This window comes from Squalius cephalus (assembly GCF_949319135.1).
Source record: "Squalius cephalus genome assembly, chromosome: 20".
Classification (NCBI taxonomy): domain Eukaryota; kingdom Metazoa; phylum Chordata; class Actinopteri; order Cypriniformes; family Leuciscidae; genus Squalius; species Squalius cephalus.
The window spans coordinates 11,481,187-11,507,926 of NC_137141.1; the positions used below are offsets into that span (position 1 = coordinate 11,481,187).

The following is a 26,740-nucleotide window of genomic DNA, read 5'->3' on the forward strand; positions in this document are numbered from 1 at the left end:
TGGCTTTCCATATTTAACAAAATCTGGCAGCTCTTTTAATATTTATGGCTGTTTTGCGCTCTTACTACTTGTATTTTTGATCTCATCTTCTCTTCTCTCTGAACAGCTAAACCAAAAGGCCCCGTCCTCAGGATCACGCTGTGTTTCACCATGAACGTTGCAGTATCACCAATGGCCAGTGAGGCTTCCTCTCCTATGATAACCTCTGTAACTCCCACCTTGGAGCCCGGCCTCGATAAACACGATGATCCGGACCTGTGTGGGCCCAGCGTTAGCGGGGATGGGCCGACCCAGAAACAAGATCCCTACCGCAGGTACCAAAAACCTCCTCCTCTCCACACAGGGGCCGACTGGAAGGTGGTTCTCCACCTGCCGGAGATAGAGACCTGGCTAAGGACCACGACAGAGAGAGTCAGAGATCTCACACACTCTGTGCAGCAAGACAGCATCAATAGACACGTGGACGTGCACCTGGTACAACTCAAGGTAAGAGTGCCTTAAATTGAAACTTCGTTGATTTTCAACCCGCTTTCCAATGTCGGTGGTAAATGAACAATGTTTACTCGTTCTCCGTGTTACCTGGGCAGAGAAATTTACATTTATTTGTGAGCAAAAGTCTTTTGACAGCTCCAGGGCTTTCGTGAAAACTATAGATTATACATTTTTGTATCTCCACCCACGGACAGTCGGATCGACAGAGGGTTATTAACAGAACAGTTATTGTTAGGGTAGGTTTATCACTGAAATTATATCGTACTATGTCTACTCTTTAAATAGCATTATGGCACAAATGGTATAAGCTTTCTTGCCTGTAAGTGACGGCGTTTTGCTTCAGGGAGTTGGGCGGAACTGACTGAACAGTTAATGTTTTCCCCCTCCATCTTGCTAAGTATTTCCTACTAAAGCAAGGCGGTATTTGACTCTGGTCGAGCGTATTCATATCAGACTGGTGGCAGTGGCCTTGGACAGCAACATGTCCAGTGCATTATGGGTGTTGAAGTTTTTTCCTACCTATTTGTCAAAAGGGAAGACAACAACCTTTTTTAGCGCAATTTTCCTACGGACAAAATTGCGATTGTTAACTCATGATTTCTGTTCTGTCTGTGCGCACCAATCTTGCACTTCTATCTCCTCCTCAACCAGACCACCTAGAGACTTCGGGTTTTCGGCATTATGTTAAGGAAGGTCTAATCTCGGGAACGCACACAAAAAAAACACAAAAAAAAACAAAAAAAAAACATAAAAACATTTACTATCTCTTAGTGTTGTGATCCCATGACGTCAGAAAATTGCGCTAAAACACTCACTGAGTTTTTATTACTTGTTTTGTTTTCACTAGTCAGGTAGCACCTATAATTTTTTTCACCTTTCCACTGCATAGGCAGTGTATGTAATTGTATGTAATTGTGATTGTCAAAACATTTGGTAACTAAATAGAATTTTATGAAGTTTAGTGACAACATGATACAATGTTTACATTGTACAATGACTGGTAGGATACAGTTTTTATTATTGCTTGACAAAAATTTCAAGATTTCAATTCCATTCTTGTGATTTGATTCTGATTTTGATTCAATATTGACTAATTTGGATACATGTTTATTTTAAATTTTATTTAAAAAAAAAAAATCTCACCTAATGCTGTAAACATAGAGGGCCCAATCTGCTGGTATTATTAAAGGTTAAAAATAACAAATTAAATTAAATATAATGCAGTTTTTGTTATAATAACAATTATTTAATGACATAAGTATAAATATAATAAATATGTAATACAGTGCTCAGCAAAATGTCCTCTCTAGCTATTTTTTCTATTCAGTTAACATGCTATGGTCATTAAATGGCTTTCGTGAGGTAAATGTAACGTTATGTGACATAATTGTTCTCCTGCTGTTATATTGACCTCTTTCCGTGGTTGAAAAGCACTAATTGGTCGATATTATGTATACTTTTGGTAAGTTGTACTGCATCTTTAAATAAAAAAGTAACAGATGATCGGTTCACGTGCTCTTGAACTGAGGCGCTCAGCGATCTGTCACGTCACATTTACAAGCGGCAAACGTATTTTTGTCTGAATTTCGTTATAAAATTGACGAAATCTAAGAGCTGAGAATTAGTTTAATATTAAAAGTAGGTTACCTCTTTGCTCCGCAATTTTTCTGTGCGTGAGAAAATGGATGTGTGGCGTGAGAGCATGTGAAAAGTGTTAATTGCGTGAGTCTCATGCTCAATGCGTGAGAGTTGGCAGCCCTGTAATAAGGATTAAAATTATTATCCAACAGTTTCTTGGCACATCCAAATTGGTTGTCACTGCTGAGCGAGTTTCATTTCTTTGTGAGTTCCTCAGATTTGGAGTGTGCATGCGGTTTTCAAATCTGAACGCATTAATTGTAAATTGACTGTTAAAGGTGGGGTATGTGATTCTCTTTTTTGTCCATTTTTTCAAAATCATTTGAAATCCTATTCCTAACCCACGTACAGCCACTGAGTTAGAAGCACTGAAATGAAAATTAAGCAATTTAATCATCTGTGGAACGGGCAGGACTCGAAAAACTCCAGCCAATCATTTCCAAGACCACCTAGAATCATTGGACAGTAAGTTCGTCAATCAAACGGTCGTACCATCCCCCCCCTCCCCCATCCCCCTCCCCCTCTTCGAATGGGTGGAGTCAGGGCCAACGTTAGAGGAAAGAAGGTAGGACCATTTGAGTTGTGTATTTTCAAAATCTGACGGCCGTTTTGCAAATCCCATACCCTACCTTTAAGGTATATATTATGCACCATTCGTTTGTGCAATCCCTAGTTGCTAAGAAATTGTTCTCAGACATAATCTCAGACAAATCATAATTTATTTTATTATGTTTTGCATTTTGCATACATATTTAGATATTATCAATGACTACTTTTTTGTCAACATTTAGACTCTTTTTGTTGATTATAAGTGTCAGTTTTTGCATTATTATTAGTCAAAATGATTCTTCATGCTCCCAACCAACCATAGAAATGGCTTCTATGCCAGTTCCTCAGCTAGTCGAGTGAGTTAGTTGATGGCAGGAAAATGAAGCAGCATTTTCAGGTGCTCAACCAAAACGGATGGATGTTGGATTGTGGTTAGTGATATTGGACTATATAAACAAAACTGACTTAATGTAAAGCAAGAGGTGTTACAGTCCTGCTGTCTGCCATTTTTGGCAAATCAAAAAAAAAGTTTGTCTGAAAACATTTCTTGTTAAGGTTTGCATTTTGTGTGTCCTGTATGGATATGGAACATTAATGTCCTTTGTCAGTCACATGTCTGTTTAAGTGATGAACTGCACTACTTCTGGTTGTTTTCAGAGATTGTAACAGAAGTTTTATAGTTGTGCTACAATTGTGTGGCCTGTGCTACAAAACTTTCATCCTCTGTTGCACCAGTGCTATGTGCAAAAAAGTTACCACACAGCCTTCAGAAATAATTCTAATATGATGATTTGTCTGCTCAAGAAACATTTCTTATTATTATCAATGTTGAAAACAGTATATTTTTGTGGAACCAAGGATTCTTTTACTGCCACTTTTGATAAAAGTACATCCTTGCTGAATAAAAGTATTACATTCTTTATTAATTCATTTATTGTATTGTATTATACTACTAAATGTATGTAACGACTGAGACAAATCAGACACAATTATTTGTCATATTTAACAAATAATCTTTAAAACTCACTCTGGGATCTATGGTCCATTCCCCCCATCAAGTGCAAGAAGGGTCTTGGTTATCATGACTACGATCAGATAAGTTGGTTTTATTGCTGTTAAAAATGTGGTCACGTGGAAAAAGCAGAGGCCATAGGAAAGACCCACAGCCCTTAAAACAGACTTTCCTGCATTCATTTATGGACGAACTGACCTGTAAATGAACATGCACACTGCGTGAATGATTTACTGTCTTGTGTAGTGTCTTTTGATACTATTATGTCTTTGAGACTATGCATTTTATGATAGGACCAACGGTCAATGTATCGTGACTCCTATCTAATTAATCCTCATTTAATGACTCACACTTTAGTGTACATCACCTTCTCATAGAATACAGTGTGTGTTTGTTATATCTATCTGAGTATAAATGGACACAAACAGCAAGGCCTATGTCTAACCACACTTGAGACAGAGCCATAAATTCTCCCAACAGAGGTATTTCCCACTTGGAAATTCCCCCTTTCTTATTGGTCGAGCCACCTTTTTCAGACTTTAAATGGCCTCTACACAAGCCCTTCCCGCTCTTGGCCTTCTTGGGACGTTCGCATTGCTGTCCTGCATGGCCACACTAGGCCCCAGGGCAGCAGACCTGGACCCACAACCAGCCATGTGCTCATTCAGGAGAGAGAGGACTCTCTCAACCAGAACAATCAAAGACAAGATCAGGAGTATGGCACAATGTCTTCATTCAATGCAGAAGAAGTCCATCGTAACTCCAACCATCAACTCTTCCGACTTCCTCCCTTCTCCTGTTTGCTCTGGGTGTCCTCTCCGGCCCAGGGCTGTCAGGCCACAGTCTGCACTCCAGCCATGGGAACAGAGTCAAACCAACCACGCAAGTTCATCACCAATTCTCCAGTGAACGCCGAAGAAATCGATTGAGACCATCAAAATCCTTCTTCAGGAACTTCACGAAATGTTTCACTGCAAAAGAAATGAAATGAGGTGCTCTGAAAATGATAAGATGATGGTTGCATTCTGTCACTCACCATTTTACCTATGCATACGTATGTGTGTTTAGTATGGGTGTAACAATATATCGTGTCACAATATATCGCAATACAAAAATGCAACAATATGTATCGTGGATAATGACGATATCTATCGTGGATAGTTCACCCGAAATAAAAATTACCCTGTGTGAAAAAATTGAAGTTTTCAGAGTTAGTAGTACTACATTAAACTACAATATATTATGTTGAATATAATGTATAATAATGGGGGAATATTAGTGTGTCTTGATAATGCCAGTCTTATGTCTTATGTTACCAGTAAAAAGTGGCCTACATTATTTTAAATATATCTAGACTGTGACAGAGTTAAATAAGTAAAATAATTCTGTATTTTCAGGTTCAGAATCATGAATATATTTATTCTGGTGTCACCATTGTCCAAGCCTATTCATTTACACCCACAATGTTATATCAAATTTAGCATTTAATCAACAGTAAATTTTTTCTTAACCTTTTATTATATGTCTTGGAGTATCGCAATAATATCGTATCGTGAGTTCAGTATCGTGATATGTATCGAATCGTGAAATTAGGGTATTGTTACACCCCTAGTGTTTAGATTAGTTATGTTTGTGATTTAGTTAATAAAACTTGTGCACAATACGTATTTGGCTCTGATTCTCTGCTTGCAGCAAAGTTTATTTTACAATTTACATTTTGACTACAGGCTCTTTGTAGTACTGTACAGTTAGAAAGACATTTCCCTCCCCCGGAAATTAACATTAATTAGAATTAATAAACAATTAACACAGAGTGTTCACCGGACGAACAGGTGGATTGATTGTAATATTAGGCTAATTTTACTACATTACGTTAATTCTATTAAATGATCCAAATATTCATAATCAGTTATAACAAGTTATGATTGATTATTAATATTTCTTTAGAGGTAATTTGCTACATGTATAAAATTGTATTACTGACCCGAACCTTTGAACATTACTGTATCATATCGTGGTCTCTCTCTTTTCACACCAGATAATTCGTGCCATCTTGCGACTCAAAATAGTATGAACAGTGTTAAAATTGGGCTGAGTACTTCATTATTCATTTTTTAAGGATGAGCATGAAACTTTGATAGATGCCCAGAAGCTCAGCAAAAAACAAAACAAAAAAACCCTGAACACATCACTGAAACAAAGAGCAACGATCTGATAAGAGACAAAGAGCTGGGTTAGAAGAAACTTGAAATAGAGAAAGACATGTTATATTTTAGATGAATGTGTTAGTGAACTAAAGTCTTTTCTCTTTTGTAACTCTATTTTTTTTGTAGCAGAAGCTGAAAGTTAATCTACAATTTCAGCTCAAATCATTATTTCATGTAGATACTTTTATTTATTGAAGCAGCTGTGTATACAGGCCCTTCTCACACTCCCAGTGTGTATTTTGTTTGTTTGAACACATTGATGCATACAGGGACCACAATTGACACTCGCCGAGCACCAAATGAGAGTACAAATTGGCCATTAAGAAATATTTGTTATTCTATATTAGATATTCTTTTCTAAATTTACTGGCCATTTGCAGGTGTGGTGGTACAAACATAAATTCTGGACCCTGAATACATATAAATGATGAAAGACTGTGCCTAAAATCCAGTCTTTTAGTTGGATCATTAACAGCACCACAGCAGTCCATCTTAGATGTCTGGAGATGCAGGGATCGGCTATAAACAGAATGGTCGTAATGGATCTTTGGGTTCTAGATTAGTTGAATTGGATGTGGATCAATCACACCAGAGGTCTTATCAGATTTCTCTACTCAACTCATACTCTCTTTTTGTTAGAGCATAGCTTGCTGGATGTTTTTTTTTTCAGGTAGGGGTTGCATTGATGGGCATGTGTAAATATGGATTTAAAAGTCACGCTGCATGCATTCATTTTTCCCAGGTAAGCTGAAGTTCTCATTTTAGGAAAGGTTGTTACATGCTATTCTGGCTAATAATAGGTCTGAGATTGCATGAAATAAATTCTTTTTTAAAACTTTTTTGTAATATTTTCCTCACTTGAACTTCTTATCCCTATGAGAAAGGGTTGAACATTTGGTTGCTGGAACTGTTTTAGCGGGGACCCAGGACATGCTCTGTCGTGAGAATGATTTAGGCTTATTTATTGATTGTGGCATCTTCTGTGGTATCTTACATATCCACATGCAAAGTTGGTTAATAACATAACTGCAAGAAAGTAATAGCCTAGTTAACTACTAGTTACTTGTTTACATAGGACATATGATGTATTTTGTATTATTTAAAGGGATGATTCAGAGTAAAATCAACCTAGGGTCCTTTGCACCATGACCTCGAGCCAAACACCCCCCCCAGAAGCCTTTTTCCCTTGGTCGAACATTATTAAAGTTAGAGCTTATTTAAGAGATCAGCCGAATGGCTTAGTGCAGGCGCTAATGGATCCTATGATGTATCTCGTAAATTAATTATTAGTTTGTAAGTACATCAGGAGTTTATTTAAATAACACTTGCCTGACGGCTCATGCTACTGCTAACCCGGACGTCGACGTCACTTCAGTGATTTGGGAAAAGCACCTAAAAGTCCTGGCAGAAAGCGATTCATAAGGATGTAGTGTAACGACGCCTAGTTCCAGGAAATGCACAATTTTTTTGATGTTACACTACATCCTTATGCATCGCTTTCTGCCAGGACTTTTAGGTGCTTTTCCCAAATCACTGAAGTGACGTCGACGTCCGGGTTAGCAGTAGCATGAGCCGTCAGGCAAGTGTTATTTAAATAAACTCCTGATGTACTTACAAACTTTCCAATGCCTCGTTTCATGAGTACAGAACCTATTTGTACTACTGTATAGGTTTGGTATCATTCTGGGCATTATTAGTGGGGTAATTTACGAGATACATCATAGGATCCATTAGTGCCTGCACTAAGCCATCCGGTTGATATCTCTAAATAAGCTCTAAGTTTAATAATCTTCGACCAAGGGAAAAAAGGCTTCTAGGGGGGGGTGTTTGGCTCGAGGTCATGGTGCAAAGGACCCTAGGTTGATTTTACTCCGAACCATCCCTTTAAGCACCTGGAACCTTATCAGTTTGACAGAATATTCTACTTCAAAGTGCCATGGGAAGTTTTTTTTATATATTAAATTGTTTATTTCCTACTCCTTAACAGTTAATCATAATTTCTGCTATGTCATCTCTTGGAAAATCCGAAGGCCAGGTTTTACCTAATATCAGCTATTATTAAAACAGAACACATGAGGAAAACTGATTGTTTGACCAATAAGTAAAGAACGTCCAGACTTTAAAGCTCTTGATTCTGACTTGCCCTTATGAAAAAGTAACATAGTTCTTGTAACAAAAAGTGTTTGTTACAATAAGGCTTTAATTGCAGGTAAAACCATTTTTGTCTCATCATTACCATGTTTAGTTTTTTTTTTTTCCTTTTGTTTGGTTATGAAAAATAGCTGCCTACACTTTTAGAAACTTTAGCTACAACACCGTTCTTAATAAATCTATTCCCTTAACAGATCCATTATAAATTCTACAATAAGTTATTCAAAATGTACCACTGTTAGAATAAAACTTAATAAATTCCAGTAAGAGTGGTCATGAGTAGTTTAAAATGCTTTCTAATTTATTTTGATGCAATTTGTTTTCTCTTTTCATCAGTCTTTTTAGTTTATGTGGCTGTTAAATGTCATTTTAGACTTTCTCCAATTCTCGATGGAATGCAAATGGGTCACACATTTTATCTTTGACATCACGATAGGAGCGGCTCACCACTCATGCAAAATTAAATAAACCGGCTTCAGTCATATTTTGCAGATAATTGGTCCTAGTTCAGTTCGGATGGAACTTGGCTTTTATTAAAGCTCTGAACATGCAATGTATATAAATTAATTAATAATTCTATAGCCTATGCTTCCAGTAGAAATATATGGGGGCAGGGTGAGTTGTTGTACAATACTTGGTAGTTTTTGCCCCCGCCAAACGCCGCCCTTATGAGTAATGAGCTTTAATTTGATTATCTTCTTTAGTAATTGTTTTAACTTTTGTTGTAACTTTTGCACCGCTTTGATGCTTCTTAAAAAAATTAAGGCAGCAATTAAACTTAATTTCAACCCTCTTTAATTAAAAACTTTTGTACATTTTTAGGGTGTAAAAGGCATCAGCAGGTGTAAGAGTCTAATGTGGGGATTCACAAACTTTTTGTCATCTGAACCTCTTTGATCTAAAATATTTATTTGAAGTACTGTTTTATTTGAAGGATGTTTGAGTGAAGCATCTTGAACTGCTATGTGATATCGGGACTGAAGCATCACATCTTCTGAAGTCCCTCTGACATTCCTTGGCCAATTTTGGACAATTTTTGCAAACTTCTGTTCAGTGTCTCACTTTGTGAAATCCCCGCGAGCCCTCTGCCCACTGTCTTGGCTTTACCACTCTGCACTCTCAGTGGGTAAGTTTCCTCTTGTTCATTGAGTAGTGTTTCTTTGTGTCACGGAAAACTAAGAAAACAAGGAAAACTCAAGTGCAGAGGAAAGGGGTTTTTAATAAACAAAAGAACAACGTAAAACAAACACCCACGAGGGGGAAAACATTACAAAATACCAAACAACAACTTCAAAAATGAACATACCAAACGGGTCACGGGGAAACGGGAGACGTGTACAAGACAACGATCCGACACAGACTGCAAACACAAAGGAACTTATAAAAGGGACAAATCAGGCAGGTAATGAGGAACAACAGGTGGGGCAAATGAAACCAATAATAAGATAACAAGGAGGGTGGGGTCAAAACAATGACAGGAACACAAACACCACATGTGCTACACGAGACAGGACAGGCATGTGACATTACCCCCTCCTAAAGGAGCGGCTACCAGACGCTCCACTAGGGACGGGAGGGACAGACCAGGGCGGGACAGACCAGGGCGGGACGGGAGGGACAGACCAGGGCGGGACGGGAGGGACAGACCAGGGCGGGACAGGGGGAACAGGAAAGACAGACCAGGGTGGGACAGGGGAAACAGAAAAGACAGACCAGGGTGGGACAGGGGGAACAAGAGAGACAGACCAGGGTGGGGCAGGGAAAATGGACAGTTCTGGAGGCCAGGGCGGAGCCGAGGGTCCATCGGGCGGCCAGGGCGGAGCAGACTCTCCCTCGGGCGGCCAGGGCGGAGAAGACCCCTCGGGCGGCCAGGGCGGAGAAGACCCCTCGGGCGGCCAGGGCTCAGGCACAGGAACTGGCACCACCGGCTCAGGCACAGGAACTGGCACCACCGGCTCAGGCACAGGAACTGGCACCACCGGCTCAGGCACAGGAACTGGCACCACCGGCTCAGGCACAGGAACTGGCACCACCGGCTCAGGCACAGGAACTGGCACCACCGGCTCAGGCACAGGAACTGGCACCACCGGCTCAGGCACAGGAACTGGCACCACCGGCTCAGGCACAGGAACTGGCACCACCGGCTCAGGCACAGGAACTGGCACCACCGGCTCAGGCACAGGAACTGGCACCACCGGCTCAGGCACAGGAACTGGCACCACCGGCTCAGGCACAGGAACTGGCACCACCGGCTCAGGCACAGGAACTGGCACCACCGGCTCAGGCACAGGAACTGGCACCACCGGCTCAGGCACAGGAACTGGCACCACCGGCTCAGGCACAGGAACTGGCACCACCGGCTCAGGCACAGGAACTGGCACCACCGGCTCAGGCACAGGAACTGGCACCACCGGCTCAGGCACAGGAACTGGCACCACCGGCTCAGGCACAGGAACTGGCACCACCGGCTCAGGCACAGGAACTGGCACCACCGGCTCAGGCACAGGAACTGGCACCACCGGCTCAGGCACAGGAACTGGCACCACCGGCTCAGGCACAGGAACTGGCACCACCGGCTCAGGCACAGGAACTGGCACCACCGGCTCAGGCACAGGAACTGGCACCACCGGCTCAGGCACAGGAACTGGCACCACCGGCTCAGGCACAGGAACTGGCACCACCGGCTCAGGCACAGGAACTGGCACCACCGGCTCAGGCACAGGAACTGGCACCACCGGCTCAGGCACAGGAACTGGCACCACCGGCTCAGGCACAGGAACTGGCACCACCGGCTCAGGCACAGGAACTGGCACCACCGGCTCAGGCACAGGAACTGGCACCACCGGCTCAGGCACAGGAACTGGCACCACCGGCTCAGGCACAGGAACTGGCACCACCGGCTCAGGCACAGGAACTGGCACCACCGGCTCAGGCACAGGAACTGGCACCACCGGCTCAGGCACAGGAACTGGCACCACCGGCTCAGGCACAGGAACTGGCACCACCGGCTCAGGCACAGGAACTGGCACCACCGGCTCAGGCACAGGAACTGGCACCACCGGCTCAGGCACAGGAACTGGCACCACCGGCTCAGGCACAGGAACTGGCACCACCGGCTCAGGCACAGGAACTGGCACCACCGGCTCCGGCTCAGGAACAGACACTGGCTCCGGCTCAGGAACAGACACTGGCTCCGGCTCAGGAACAGACACTGGCTCCGGCTCAGGAACAGACACTGGCTCCGGCTCAGGAACAGACACTGGCTCCGGCTCAGGAACAGACACTGGCTCCGGCTCAGGAACAGACACTGGCTCCGGCTCAGGAACAGACACTGGCTCCGGCTCAGGAACAGACACTGGCTCCGGCTCAGGAACAGACACTGGCTCCGGCTCAGGAACAGACACTGGCTCCGGCTCAGGAACAGACACTGGCTCCGGCTCAGGAACAGACACTGGCTCCGGCTCAGGAACAGACACTGGCTCCGGCTCAGGAACAGACACTGGCTCCGGCTCAGGAACAGACACTGGCTCCGGCTCAGGAACAGACACTGGCTCCGGCTCAGGAACAGACACTGGCTCCGGCTCAGGAACAGACACTGGCTCCGGCTCAGGAACAGACACTGGCTCCGGCTCAGGAACAGACACTGGCTCCGGCTCAGGAACAGACACTGGCTCCGGCTCAGGAACAGACACTGGCTCCGGCTCAGGAACAGACACTGGCTCCGGCTCTGGCTCAAGCTCAGGAACAGACACAGGCTCGACGGCGGCCATCTTGTCCGAAGACACAGGCTCGGCAGACGTGACGGGAACACTCTCGGCGGCGGCCATCTTGTCCGAAGACACAGGCTCGGCAGGCGTGACGTGAACAGGTTCGGCGGCAGCCATCTTGTCCGAAGACACAGGCTCGGCAGACGTGACGGGAACACTCTCGGCGGCGGCCATCTTGTCCGAAGACACAGGCTCGGCAGACGTGACGGGAACACTCTCGGCGGCGGCCATCTTGTCCGAAGACACAGGCTCGGCAGGCGTGACGTGAACAGGCTCCGGCTGGGCAGACGTGACGTGAACAGGCTCCGGCTGGGCAGACGTGACGTGAACAGTCTCCGGCTGGGCAGACGTGACGCATCGCTGAGGTGGTGCAGGCAGTGCGAGCAGGATCACTGGAACAGGGACCACCGGAACAGGGACCACCGGAACAGGGACCACCGGAACAGGGACCACCGGAACTGAGGTCACCGGAACAGTCACGGAAGGAGTCTTCTTCCTCCTCCTCCATTTCGAGACCACTGGAACTGGAGCCACTGGAACTGGGACCACTGGACTCGGGACCATCGGAACTGGGAACACTGGACTCGGGACCACCGGTACTGAGGTCACCGGAACTGGGACCCTCTTCATGGCCTCTCGCTCCTGCAGGCGAGCGAGACCCTCCACCATACCCTCAAAAGTGCTGCGGTCATACGCCCTTCTCAGTACCCAATCCATGGGCTTGTCAAGGGCATAAAAGAAAAGGTCCTTGAGGGGCTCCTCATTAAGACCCAGTCCCTCTGCTGCACTAAGGAATTTGACCGCGAACTTCCTTAGATCAGTTCCCTGCTGGCGGAGCGCAATCAACGATTGAACACGAAGAATGCGTTCATACTGTTGGCATGAGACCGGGGGAACAAGTGGATGCTGGGACTTCCTCTGCTGAGTTTTTGACATGGTCGGATCGTTCTGTCACGGAAAACTAAGAAAACAAGGAAAACTCAAGTGCAGAGGAAAGGGGTTTTTAATAAACAAAAGAACAACGTAAAACAAAACACCCACGAGGGGGAAAACATTACAAAATACCAAACAACAACTTCAAAAATGAACATACCAAACGGGTCACGGGGAAACGGGAGACGTGTACAAGACAACGATCCGACACAGACTGCAAACACAAAGGAACTTATAAAAGGGACAAATCAGGCAGGTAATGAGGAACAACAGGTGGGGCAAATGAAACCAATAATAAGATAACAAGGAGGGTGGGGTCAAAACAATGACAGGAACACAAACACCACATGTGCTACACGAGACAGGACAGGCATGTGACACTTTGTGGTTCTGCCTATACGGGCCTGGCTAATGTGGAGTGCTGTGGCCTCACTTTACTGTTTTGTTTGGTTTTGTGGATCACACCTAACGTCAGCTGGGTTTGGCTAACGTGGTGTTTGTTTAGGGTGGCCATACTGCTTTCTGTGAGTGTGTCTTAAATTGTGCAAGGAGATGTCTTTTGCTATTAATAACTCTCTGGCATTGAGACCACTTGCCCTTGTCTTTTTTGGGCTTGTTTTGCTTCTCATTGGCGATATGGATTTTCATTATACCTCATTGCAACTGTATAACCTAAATCGTCCCTCCCGACTGGAAACCTCTACATTTGATTGGTGTTCTACCCTCAGAATTGCATGTCGTGCACGTTATATCCATCAGTCTGCTAAACGTCGGTGGTTTTATGATTGCAACTCCTCTCTATCAATACCTGTGATCTGGTCGCAGAGATCGAAATGGTTACCATAGTAACGATGTGACTCTTCATCGCGCCAGGACCCTCATACCCCTAACCAGATATGTGGTCTACTTGTCAACGAATGTTCCCCATTGACACAATTGCGCTCTTTCGTTCCTTGACTGGCAAGGCTACACTGCTGAATGAAATTACAACTGAGAGAAACCTGGATTTACTATTTCTGACTGAAACCTGGCAAATGCTTGATGATTTCATTGAACTGAACCTTTTAACCCCTCCTGGATATAGTTATCTGACAAAACCTCGACTTAGTGGCAGAGGTGGTGGCCTGGCTGTGATCCTTAAGAACAATTATAAAGTGACTAAATACGACGTTCTTGATGTTCCTAGTTTTAAATGTCTATCACTCCGCTTCTGATTTTGTTGATTTATAGACCCCCTAGATATAATACAAACCTTGTCACTGAATTGACTGAATTTCTCACTCTCGCCTGTGCCCAGCATGACAGAATCATGATGCTAGGTGACTTTAACATACATGTTGATTCTGATTGTACTTCTGCAAAAGACTTTGTCCGTTTTGAATTATTTTGAAGTATCTCAGCATATTGATTTTTCCACACATTCTCACTCTCATACTCTCGATTTGCTTTGTACTCTTGGTATTGACAATGTGCATTCTCAGGGACATGATTTGGGCATCGCTGATCATAAACCAATTGTCTTTGACTTCTCACTTCCTCTTGTAAAACCAAAAACTAAAACTACTATATCTTACCGTAACCTGAGATCTATAACTGTTGACAATTTCTCTGCTACTATTGCCGTTTCTGCTCTTCCTTCCTCACTCAACCTCCTGAGTCCTGATGAGATAGTTTCAACCTATGATGAGTCTATTTGTAATCTTTTGGATGATCTTGCTCCATTAATAACTAGACCTGTCCCATCTACCCATTCCTCTCCTTGGTTCACCCCTGAGCTTAGAGTTATGAAAACAAAATGTAGGCGTCTTGAAAGACTTTACAAAAAATCTTCCCTTCTTGTCCATGCCATGGCGTTTTTTCAGATTCAGTAATGAAATATAAAGAAGCACTTAACATTGCGTATTCTGACTATCTTTCTACTGTTATCAACAAAGCCAAGTGCTAACCTAAAGCTCTTTTCTCTGAGATAAACAAACTGGTCAAATCACCATCTGTAGCTATTACTGGCTCTGTTGATCTCTGTGAAAGATTTCAGTCATTTTTCCTACAAAAAAAACAACAACATTTATCAAGTTTTTTCTCCAACTGCCTCTTCCTATTCAACTCCATATCTGATAGGTCGTCTGCTTGACACTTTTTTACTCACAAATACATCTGTGGTTGAACAACTGATTATCAAATCTAATTCTACTTCCTGTACACTTGATCCTATTCCAACATACCTTCTAAAAACCCTTTTGCCTTCACTTATTCAACCTATTACTCATATTATAAATAGATCTCTTGCCACTTGCCTATGTTCCACATTATCTAAAAGTAGCGGCCATCACTCCAATACTAAACAATCTGGCCTCTAACCTCATTCAGAACAATTATAGACCAATATCGAACCTCCCTTTCGTTGCCAAGTTACTTGAGAAGGTAGTTGTGGCACAACTGCTGTCACATTTAGAGAAACATAATCTTTTTGAACCACTTCAATCTGGTTTTCGTCCTTATCACAGCACAGAAATGGCACTTTTAAAAGTGCTATATTATCTCCTCCTGGTTTCTGATCCTGGTGCCCATAGTATCCTGGTTCTTCTTGATCTCAGTGCAGCATTTGACACTGTGTGCCACTCTACACTTCTTTCTCGACTGTCTGCAATATGTATCACTGGTGCTGCTCTTCAGTGGTTAACTTCATATCTATCGGATAGACAGCAATTTGTTAGTATAGGTGAGAATTGATCCCGTACCGTCACTATTTCTCATGGTGTACCTCAAGGTTCTGTACTTGGTCCTCTTTTATTTCTCATTTATGTGCTGCCACTAGGACAAATCATCAGACGGCATGGTCTCAACTTTCATAGTTACGCTGATGATATTCAAATTTATTTTATGGTTAAACCTAACTCAGCTTGTCCACCCGCTTCTGTTATCTCTTGCCTTCAGGAACTTAAAACATGGATGTCTGATAACTTCTTACAGCTTAATGCTGGCAAAACTGAAATCTTGTTGATTGGCCCTAAATCACAGAGTTTACACCGGCATGACATGTTCATTGATATTGATAGTGTCCAGATTAGGCCTTCAAAAACTGCGGAATCTGGGAGTTTTGTTCAACTCCTCGTTACGTTTTGACTCACACATCGGTCAGATTGTTAAATCATGCTTCTTCCACTTGCGGAATATTGTTCGTATACGCCCCTCTCTTAACTTTGGAGATGCTGAAACTGTTATCCACGCGTTTATAACCTCCAGATTGAACTACTGTAACTCCTTATATAGCGGCTTACCCACCAAAGCTATACATCGCCTTCAAATGGTGCAAAACTCTGCTCGAGCCCTTGCTACATATAATAAAATATCTGCACATATCACTCCCATCCTTTACAAACTTCACTGGCTTCCTGTGGTCAATCGCATAAAGTTTAAACTTATAGGGCCCTATTTTAACGATCTGAAACGCAAGTATCAAGCGCGAAACGCAAGTAACTTTGTGGGCGGGTCTTGGGCGCTGTTGCTATTATACCGGCGGGATAAATGACTCTTGCGCCCGACGCAAATCTAAAATGGGTTGGTCTGAAGTAGCTTCATTATTCATAGGTGTGGTTTGGGCGTAACGTGAAATAAACCAATCAGAGCATCATCTCACATTCCCTTTAAAAGCAGGCACGCTTGTTCTATGGCGCATTGCTATTATAACGGCGGATTTGCCAGGCGCGCGCCAGGAGCGGTTCACAGCCGAGGAGACCGACATTCTCGTCAGGGCCGTAAAACATCTATCTATCTATCTATCTATCTATCTATCTATCTATCTATCTATTGTAATAATGTATGATTTGCAAAAATGAAAACGGCTGCTTCTGTGTAGATGAGAGAATCAAAGTGTATGTGTGTTGTGCACACGCTACATTGATTATGGCCAAGCATGCACCCTTAAAATAGCATTTGAATAACATGTGCAACGCGCCACTGACTTTAGACTAGGTTTTTCCTAGTCAGTGGCGGAATTGTTTTCTAAACCTGCAAAATAGCATCAGGGAACGTTGCGTCGGAACACGCCTCCTCTTTGCGCTGAACCGCCCCCGGGGAGCGCAAGTGTATTTCCGAGTTTACCGGCATGCGTCTGTGGAGGGAAAAGTCCACAGAAAATAGGAATGATACATGCGTCAGTGTACAAAGTCAGTTGCGCTGGGTGCAAGACAGGGCCCATAGTCTTAGTTTATAAAGCCTGCCATGGCCCCGCACCCCAATACCTTGCTGAGTTAGTGCAACAGTATGTTCCTGCCCGGACCCTTAGATCTAGCAATGACAATTTGCTTGTCATACCCAAGTATAAACTCTCTACTGTGGGTGGTAGGGCTTTTAGTGTTATAGGCATAAGCCTATAAGGAATAAGATGCCCCCTAATCTTCGTGCCACCCCTAACCTCCAGATCTTTAAATCTCAACTCAAAACTCATCTATTCACCATGCTCAGTAAATAATCATTTTTCTCTATACTTCTGTCTTCCTCTTTTTCAGTATTTGTTACATGATTACTTTATCGAAATTTATGTTTTCTCTGATTCTATAACTTCTCATGTTAATTATTTGTAGTTATTGGTTTTCTCCATCTGCTTTTCTGCTTGTTTGAGTGTTATAATAAGCAGATTGCTTGTCTATTTGTCTGTCAACTATTTGTATTATTTTGTGAAGCAACCTTGGGTTCTTGAAAGGCGCTATAAAAAATAAACTATTATTATTATTATTATTATTATTATTAGTACTCCCTGAGATTTTAAGGTAATATTTCAAAAATGAACAACATATGTTTACTGCTCTCTGATGTTGGTTATTGGTTACATCTTTTTTTAAAAATGTTTTTGTTTGTTTTTATTTAAAAATGATTTATTTTACCTTTTTGTTTTGTTTTTAGTAATTATTTTCTTTGATCAACTTGTGATCCCTCGTTTGGAAACCCTGGTCTAATGCACTATAGTAACACCATTCCACATCAAGTGTTTGACAGTGATGATGATGCGATTATAGTGAGAGTTTCAGTGTTTCTCTCGCAGCTGAATCCCTCTGCTCCGCTTTCAGATGAATCAAGAAACCATTACATAACACCGTTTCTGTAACATCACTGTTTTTCAGTTGTGTTCTCATTTCATCTTCAGAACAGCGTGCTCAGCTGTCTTTAATTAGACGTTTACCCTCTCGATGTCTTTCATGAGGGAGAATCAGACAGCCTGTGGATCTGCTTGAACAGATGAGAGCCATTCAAATAAACCCAGACATGTTTTGAAACTGAGAAGGAACAAAAGTGTTTTAACCTCAAAACGCAACACACTTTAGCTTTAAATAAGTGAAAGTAAAAAGGAAACCGGCTGCGTCATTGTTTCTCTCAGCGGAGACTGTGCATTATTAATGTGCTACAGGAATCTCTCCTTTAACTGAACTTATGTCACCATCTCTGGAACGTGACCTGCTGGTTTTCTCTTTTTCCTCTATCATTACATTTGTCTATTTGTTAAATAACACACTGCAGTTTCTGGTGTTAGTTTTACAGCCAGTCTGAGAAGCTGCCTTTCCTCTTAATAAATCATGTGAGGCTTTTAAAATGTTAAAGTGACTTTTTGTGTGTGTATGTGTGTGTATGTGTGTGTGTGTGTCTCTGAAGAGAAGCTTTTCCTTCATAGTCCATAGTTACGTCTTTATAGCTGTAAAGTGACAGCACTGCAAGCGTGGTAAAGTTAATCAAATCTTACAGTATGTTGATTTTTGGCTGTGTAGCAACTGTCAATTTGAAGATATTTCTGAAACAAGAAACAAGATCCCTGATTGTTTCAGTCAGTTTGAAAGCCACATTTCATCACTGCTCGTTTTGAACCTGTCACGCTCTATAAAGAGACTTTTATTGAAGAATTAGACCCATATATGCACACCTGATGAATAAGTACACAATCATTTTAAATTATGTAAGAATTATTAATTATATAATAATTACATAATTATAATTTCCTGTGACCCTACATATGACAATATGTGTGGAGAATGTGTATAATTGATTCATGTATATTAATAAATGTAATACTTTTTAATGATTAACAATAAATAGTATAAATATAAATTAAATATGAAATTATATATAATTATATCTTATATAAAGTTATTATAATTATATATAATTTTTCAGTATGACATTTTGATTTCTGCCTGCTCCTTTTCTTAGGTTGGTTAAGCACAGTTTTCTGCTTCTTTTGTGGAGTTTCTGTTGATGCATTGTTGTTGGGAAGAATTCCGTGTGTGTTTCTTGCTGAATCCAGGGTTATTCTGAGGGGGTGACTGAAGTCTTTGTGTTCAGTATCAGCAGACAATGAGTCAGTCCGGGCAGGACACATCTGTTTCTCCATGAGAGGCCACAGAGCTCAGCACGGACTGATACTCCTACACTAGTGACTCACACTCAGTTTTCATACTGAGATTCTTCTTCATGTTTGCAGTGACTCCAGAACTTCCCTCAGAATGGAGCTTTGAGTGTGTTATATGAATGCTGGGAAATATATCGGACAAGCTTTCAGGAGGAATCTTTTAAATGTGTAATTGTGAGGCAATTACAGATGACTGAAACATCTTGTCCATCTACAGTCACATGTCTCTTCCTCTTAAAACACCAATTATTCAGCATCTAGTGACATGGTGTTTACTATAAATAGACTTTGACTTTCAAGCAAACAGTGCCATCTTGTGGAGATGATGTGCCATTCTAAAGTCTGGGATAAAAAAAAAGTGTGTATATATACAGTACCAGTCAAAAGTTTGGAAACGTTACTATTTTTAATGTTTTTGAAAGAAGTCTCTTATGCTCATCAAGCCTGCAGTTAAAAAAAACAAAAACAAAAAAAAAACAGTAATATTATGAAATATCATTACAATTTAAAATAATGGTTCTCTTTTTTAATATATTTTAAAATGTAATTTATTTTTGTGATGCAAAGCTGAATTTTCATCAGCAAGTACTCCAGTCTTTGGTGTCTTATGATCCTTCAGAAATCATTCTAATATGCTGATTTGATACTCAGTTATTATCAATGATGGAAACAGTTGTGCTGTTTAATATATTTTTTTGGAATACTTTTTTCAGGATTCATTGATGAGTAAAACGTTAACAGCATTTATTCATAAAAACAGCATTTATTCAAAATAAAAAACATTTCTAACAATATAAATCGTTACCATCACCTTTTATCAATTTAACGCATCCTTGTTGAATTAAAGTACTAATTTCTTAAAAAAAAAAAAGTTATTGTTCCCAAACTTTTGAACGGTAGTGTATATTGTTACAAAAGTTTTCTATTCTAAATAAATACAGTTCTTTTTAACTTTTTATTCATCAAATAATCCTGAAAAAAGTATCTCAGGTTATAAAAAAAATATTAAGCAGCACAACTGTTTCCAACATTGATCATAAATCAGCATATTAGAATGATTTCTGAAGGATCATAAGACACCAAAGACTGGAGTAATGATGCTGAAAATTCAGCTTTGCATCACAAAAATAAATTACATTTTAAAGTATATTAAAAAAGAGAACCATTATTTTAAATTGTAATAATATTTCATAATATTGCTGGTTTTTTTTGTTTTTGTTTTTTTAACTGCAGGCTTGATGAGCATAAGAGACTTCTTTCAAAAACATTAAAAATAGTAACGTTTCCAAACTTTTGACTGGTACTGTATATATATATATATATATATATATATATATATATATATATATATATATATATATATATATATAAATTAATTAGATTAAAGTGAATAATTAATACTCAAGTAAAGACAGTGACAGTAAAGAGTAAAGGCATATATAATGTAACAAGATTTCTATTTCAAATTTTCTGTTTTTTAAAGAATCCTAAAAAATAATTGCTGCCTAAATCTTACCAACTCTAAGCTTTTGAATGGTAGTGTATAACTCTAGTTCATAGTAATTTAATTATGAACACCCATTTGTTCACTTGTCGGTTGCATGAATTAAGACTGTATTACAAATAATACATTAAATATTTGATCAATTAAAATATAATGAATAATTTACACTCAAATAAAACATTCAAGGTTTATAGATTTAAGTTGAACTGTTTAGACATTTAACATTTATTTTTAAACATCAAGATAATATAAATAGAGAATATAAATAAAACTGTTAAATTTTGTTTTATATAAAGTATCCTTTAGTATGTCATATTTTAGAAAATTGGTGTCACAGCTTGACAAATTGTTGACCAAAGGATGGCGCCACTAACATGCAATCGTGAGAGAACTGTGATAGATAGATAGATAGATAGATAGATAGATAGATAGATAGATAGATAGATAGATAGATAGATAGATAGATAGATAGATAGATAGATAGATAGATAGATAGATAGTACAGAAGTAGTTCTGTGGGTTTTGCAGTAGCAGTTGTGTGTAGTGTGTGGAGACTGGCAGTAGATCAGCTGTGATGTCCACATTCCCAGATGAGATCAGCCCACAGAACAATGTCTGCAACACACCAGTAATGCAGACACACCCTTATTCCACAGATCAGATGTACAGTATGAGAGGGATTTGCACACACACTCACACACACACTAATAATAGAGCACACATGCATCTGCACTAATAGCATGTAATAGAATTTGACCAGTTGTCAGGTCACAGTGATGTGATTTACACACACACCCATGTTTCTCACGTCTGTATTTTTATCCAGTTGAGACCAGAGCATTTCATGTGTATGTTTATTTCGAGTGATGTAATCTTAGTAATGTGGAGAATTCAGTCTCCTCTACAGAGAGAGAATAGTGTACAGTGTGATGAAACGTCTGTGTGATTTGAAAAAGTGCTAAAGGCCTCAAACGTTTTGGCATTTGCATGTTGTAGTTTTTTTCCCCATTATTTCTATTATGGAGGTCCATACAGGTTCTGCACATTTCTTGTTTTATGCATGCGTGTTCATGGAATACTTTGATTGTAGTACTCCAGCTCCATTTACCACTATTTGCCATGATTAAATATATCTGGCAGAATGTAAATACAGGTCTGTTTGGATAGTTCACCTAAAAATGAAAATTTTGTCATTACTTACTTACCCTCAAGTTGTTCCAAACCTGTATTGTTCCAACCAGACAGTTGACGGTAGCCATCGACTTCCATAGTAAGAAAAGAAATGACTATGGAAGTCAATGGCTACCATCAACTGTCTGCTGGTTACCAACATTCTTCAGAATATTTTATTTTGTGTTCAACAGAAGAAAGAAACTCATAGAGGTTTGGAACAACATGAGAGTGAGTGCATTTTTGGATGAACTAACCGTTTAGTTAAGACAGCTTTTTATTAGCTAGTTGAATAGCCCTTGAATTGAGATTCTGTTTTTGTATTGTAGTGGAACCATGCTACCTTTATAGCATTAAATGGTGATACCATTGTACTTTGACCTATACCATGTTTCAAAAAATTTGGTGTCGGTAAGGTTAAAAAAAGAAAAAAAAGAAAATGTTTTTGAAAGAAGTCTCTTTTGCTCATCAAGGTAGCATTTATTTGATCAAAAATACAGTAAAAACAGTAATATTGTGAAATATTATTACAATTCAAAATTACTTTTCTATTTGAATACATGTAATTTATTCCTGTGATCAAAGCTGAATTTGCATCATCATTACATTAGTCTTCAGTGTCACATGATCTTTCAGAAATCAATCTGATATGCTGATTTGATGATCAAGAAACATTGAAAACAGCTTTGCTGCTTAATATTTTTGTGGAAACCATAATACATTTATTCAAGTATTTTTTATTTGATGAATAGAAAGTCCAAAATAATAGCATTTGTTTGAAATAGAAATCTTTAGCATTATTTTGAATCTCTTTTACTGTCACTTTTAAACAATTTACCCATAATACATCCTCACAGAATAAAAGTATTAATTTCTTTAAAAAAATAAAAAATCTTATTGACTCCAAACTTTTGCACTGCAGGGTATGAGTAACATATTTGTATATTTATATGAAAATACCATGGTATTACATTCATGGTAACGTTTTAAAAAAACATGATCCTGTAAGGGAATTGTGTGTCAGTACAGCATACTCTGTTTTTACATCAAGAGGCTTGGAGTTTTCCAAAGAATCTGTTGCATTTGCTAAGTTTTTCATTTAAATCATATTCAATGTCTCAAATTCATAGGTCAAAAATGCAAATGTTCATTTGTCTGTGGTGCATTTGCTTGAAATCTGCTGTGATAGACACATTGATCTTATGAAGTGTTTTAGTCAAGTCACCATTATTTTTAAAGCTCTTAGAAATGCTTTCAAAGCAGCAATTTTAAGAAGTTTTATGATGTAAACTTCATAAAGTATGAGACGAATTCAAATTCTGCTATAAAGCAGCTGTAGCAAGATAATAGTGCAACTATTCAGCTCAATGCAATTTAATGTTGATTCAGTCAGTGCAGTCAAATCAATTATATTGCTGAATATTACGTGTCTCCAACTAAGCAAGCCAAAGGTGACTACATTTTAGAGTGTAAATCCTTAACACAGCCATAAATAAAACAAAATCTTGCCACTTTGCACATGTAGGCTGTATTCTACTGTAAAATGTAGTGTTCTAGCCTTGTTGATAGTGCTAATGTGGAAGCCTGTGTGTGTGCTGTGACCTTAGCGTCTCCAGTTACCCCTCAAACCCCTGTGTAATACCCCCCCGCAGCAGCTGCCCATGCTGGTGGGGCAGACAAAGTGAGGCCAGCACGAGGGCTGCTGGAGGGAGGGAGAGGTCAAGTCCCAAAATAGCCCCTCGGTGTGGTGAGACAGCCCCTCCTCCAGAGAGAAAGACAGAATGGAAGAAATGGGGCAGTGAAGTGAGTGAGGAAGAGATACAGAGAGAGAACGACAACACATCAGACAGCACGAGCACTCAGAGCTGTCACATCTGACATCAGATCTGACACGCATGCCGCGCCGAGCACACTAAACGAATCTTCATTCTCTTTCATTCGTCGTGTTTTACCTCAGCCGATGCGCAGGTAAGAGGACGGATCAACTGACACGCTCAAGTATGCTTCTAACAGATAGTCTCTGACAGCTTGACATTGCTGAGATTGTTTGAAATATTGTTCGGATGTGAAGTTGAGCGGCTGCGTTTTCTTTTGTGGATAATTGATTATGCTGGCTTTGTGTTTGGTGTGGTTGTGGATTTCTTGCACATTTTTAAATGAAAAAGGTGAGAATTATGTTGGATTGGCATATTTTGTTGGAAAATGTTTGCATTATTTTGCATTTGGAAAAAGGAAGAGGCTTTGAATGAAAGTTAATTTACGTGGGAGTGTTTGTATGTGTGTCAATGTGCTGCTCGTGTCATCAGAGATCACATGGTGTTGAGAGGGCAGCTGTGGCCCCTATACACACCCTTTCTCTGTCACTTTCACTGGCCTTTATCTCCACTGATAACAAAAAATCTCAAAAGGTACCATGGTCTTTTTACAGGGTTTGTACAAGACCCTGGAAAACCCTTGAAAACAGCCATATTTACGGAGAGGTACTTTAAAAGTGCTTTACTTATTGAAATACAATATGAAATTTCATTTTTTCGAAAAAACACGAATACAATCTTTTCACGCAAAATTAACAGTGCAGCCCGTCTGATAAACCCCCATCAGACCTTTTCTCGGTACAAAGTACGCCAACATTATAATATAAAATATTATTTATTGAGCAATAGTAGCCATTATAAACTTTGTATTTAATATATATTATTAAATATGTTGTAAGTTGTAATTTGGATACCATATATCTGTGATTTGAGTTTAAAAAATCCTAAAGATATTGTTTGATAAGTGCGATCTCTCATTGTAGTCCTTGAAAACCAAAAAAAGTAGTGCTTAAAGTCCTGGAATTTATTTTTACAATATCTGTATGAACCCGGTTTTTAGCTCCTTCGAGTACCTTGTTAATATCACGGTAAACTTGCATTCAAACATCTGTGTAAATGTAATTTATTTCTGTGATGCAAAGCTGAATTTTCAGCATCATTACTCCAGTCTTCAGGGTCACATGATCCTTCAGAAATCATTCTAATATGCTGATGTGCTGCTCAAGAAACATTTCTTATTATTATCAATTATGTTTTTGTTTTTTTTGCAAACCATGATTCATTTTTTCATAATTCTTGTTCAAAAGAACAACATTTATTTGAAATAGAAATCTTTTGTAACATTATAAATGTCTTTACTGTCACTTTTGATCAATTTAATGCATCCTTGCTGAATAATTTATACAAAAATAATAATTTTGAACATCAATGTTCGTGTACATGTCAGTAAATACAAATAAACCCAGACTGGGGGATCAGGGTGTTATATCATCCTGAAAGGCTTATTTTGTAACAGTGACTTTGGGAAATGGACATAAAATATTGATATGAGCTTAAATTATTGTATTGTGTGAGGGAAAACAACACACAATACAAGTGATATATGCGAGACATGAAACCTGCACAGCTATGTAAGAAATTGAGTCGTTGATCAATTAAACACTTTTGTGGCCATTATAATGCTGAAATTTCACCAATGAGAATCAATTAGAATCATTTGATTCAAGTAGCATCTCATTAGAGAGAGTCAAACATTCTAGATAAACTCTTATATGTTTTAAGCTAAGTGTAAATGCATTTGTTTTGTTCACCAGTCATTTATTTTTCAAACTTAAATAGTTCAACCACTTAATCCTTTAAGTATCTCATAAATTAGATATTTGGATCTTTTTGATGCACTTCTTATAATGTAATGTGATTTATTCTTATTTTACTATTTATAAAATGTTTTCACTGCACCTCATCTTGACATAACTAAGACATAACTAGACCAAAAGGTTGATATGTTCTTCAAGAACTGAAGATGGTGTCATGATATCTGTATTACAGTATGTGTGCTGCAGATGATCTGTGATACTCTACTGTTTGTTTTTGAGCCAGCGAGGCAGGAGTGTGTGGGACCTGCTACATGTCTGACCTACATTCAGCGGTGCCGTGTTATTTTAGGGAGTGGACGGCACCGTATCATAGATGCTGCTGGCCGCAGCTCTGGTGTTGCTGTGTTGACATCGAGCTGCAGTTGTTTTGGCATGTCTGCCGTGCCCCATAAATGCTCATATGAACTATATTCTCTCTCACACTTGTCTTGATTGTCTCAGTGCTTTTTAGGTTCTGACACGTTCAGTATTTTGCCCAAAACCTGTGAGAAAAAAAAAAGAAGAAAAAAAGTGATGCCAAGAAGTTTTTGGAGACTTAAGCCACAATTAAAAATGTACACATGTATTTGTATTATATAGAACTGCACGATTCTGGATAAATTGAGAATCCAGATTTTTTGTTTCAAATCTGAATTTACAACTAAACAAAATAACATGTAAATTACTAGTGGTTCTGACAAAATGTGAATTGCTGCAGTCTATTTAAAATGTTTAAAATAAATCCGTTTGAATGAATTCAACTCATAAATACTTCACTTGTTTCATTACTGGATGAATCAGCTTTTGTTTAACGAATCTCTTGAATGAATGATTCAATGACAAATGTTTTAACAGTCACTTGTCGTCACCTACTGGTGAAACGATGTAATTGATACAATCTTTATATCTGATGCGTCAATTTACTTTCAATTTTGATCACTACCATAGACATCAGTATTTATATCCGAACTATAAACTTTTATCCATACTTATCAGTTATTCTGTGATAATTTGAATATTTGTAATAGAAATAATGATACTGTGTGGTTGAAAAGAGTCTGAAAAGAAACTGTTTCATACCTATTCATGACAACTGCTTTCTCTGGCTCAGCTACAGCGTGAACACAGATTTGAATGTTAGCTGTGATCATATTTGTCAATGGTTTAACAGACACAGCTGAGTCGCTGTCATTTGGAAATTAAATCACACGAGTGTTTGAATCGAGATCGCGATCTTTTAACAATTAATC

At 39.8% G+C, this 26,740-nt stretch overlaps 2 protein-coding genes across 4 annotated transcripts in view; one reads left to right on the forward strand and one right to left on the reverse strand.

The window, feature by feature from the left end:
- akap6 (A kinase (PRKA) anchor protein 6) overlaps nt 1-26,740 on the forward strand; it is a 198,330-nt gene that overhangs the window by 28,945 nt on the left and 142,645 nt on the right. For 2 of the 3 annotated variants that reach the window (XM_079853930.1, XM_079853931.1), the window contains exon 3: nt 107-486. In XM_079853930.1, the coding sequence (XP_079710056.1) occupies nt 151-486 (336 nt within the window). In that variant the 5' untranslated portion in view covers nt 107-150. Of the gene's footprint in view, nt 1-106; nt 487-23,618; nt 23,789-26,740 lie in introns of those variants that run through there. The other variant, XM_079853932.1, reaches the window with a different exon arrangement.
- LOC307148622 (uncharacterized protein) lies at nt 9,250-13,129 on the reverse strand. The gene is made up of 2 exons (XM_079854286.1): nt 11,550-13,129; nt 9,250-10,288 (listed from the first exon to the last, which is right to left on the reverse strand). The coding sequence occupies exons 1-2, from the start codon at nt 12,750-12,752 to the stop codon at nt 9,548-9,550; spliced, it is 1,944 nt and encodes a 647-aa protein (XP_079710412.1). The 5' UTR covers nt 12,753-13,129; the 3' UTR covers nt 9,250-9,547.

Excerpts from the sequence above, each read along its gene's own strand:
- LOC307148622 (XM_079854286.1), bottom strand. The coding sequence starts at position 12,752 with ATGTCAAAAACTCAGCAGAGGAAGTCCCAGCATCCACTTGTTCCCCCG. Across the intron at positions 10,289-11,549 it reads CTGTTCCTGAGCCGGAGCCA|TTCCTGTGCCTGAGCCGGTG; the intron begins GTGTCTGTTCCT and ends CGGTGGTGCCAG.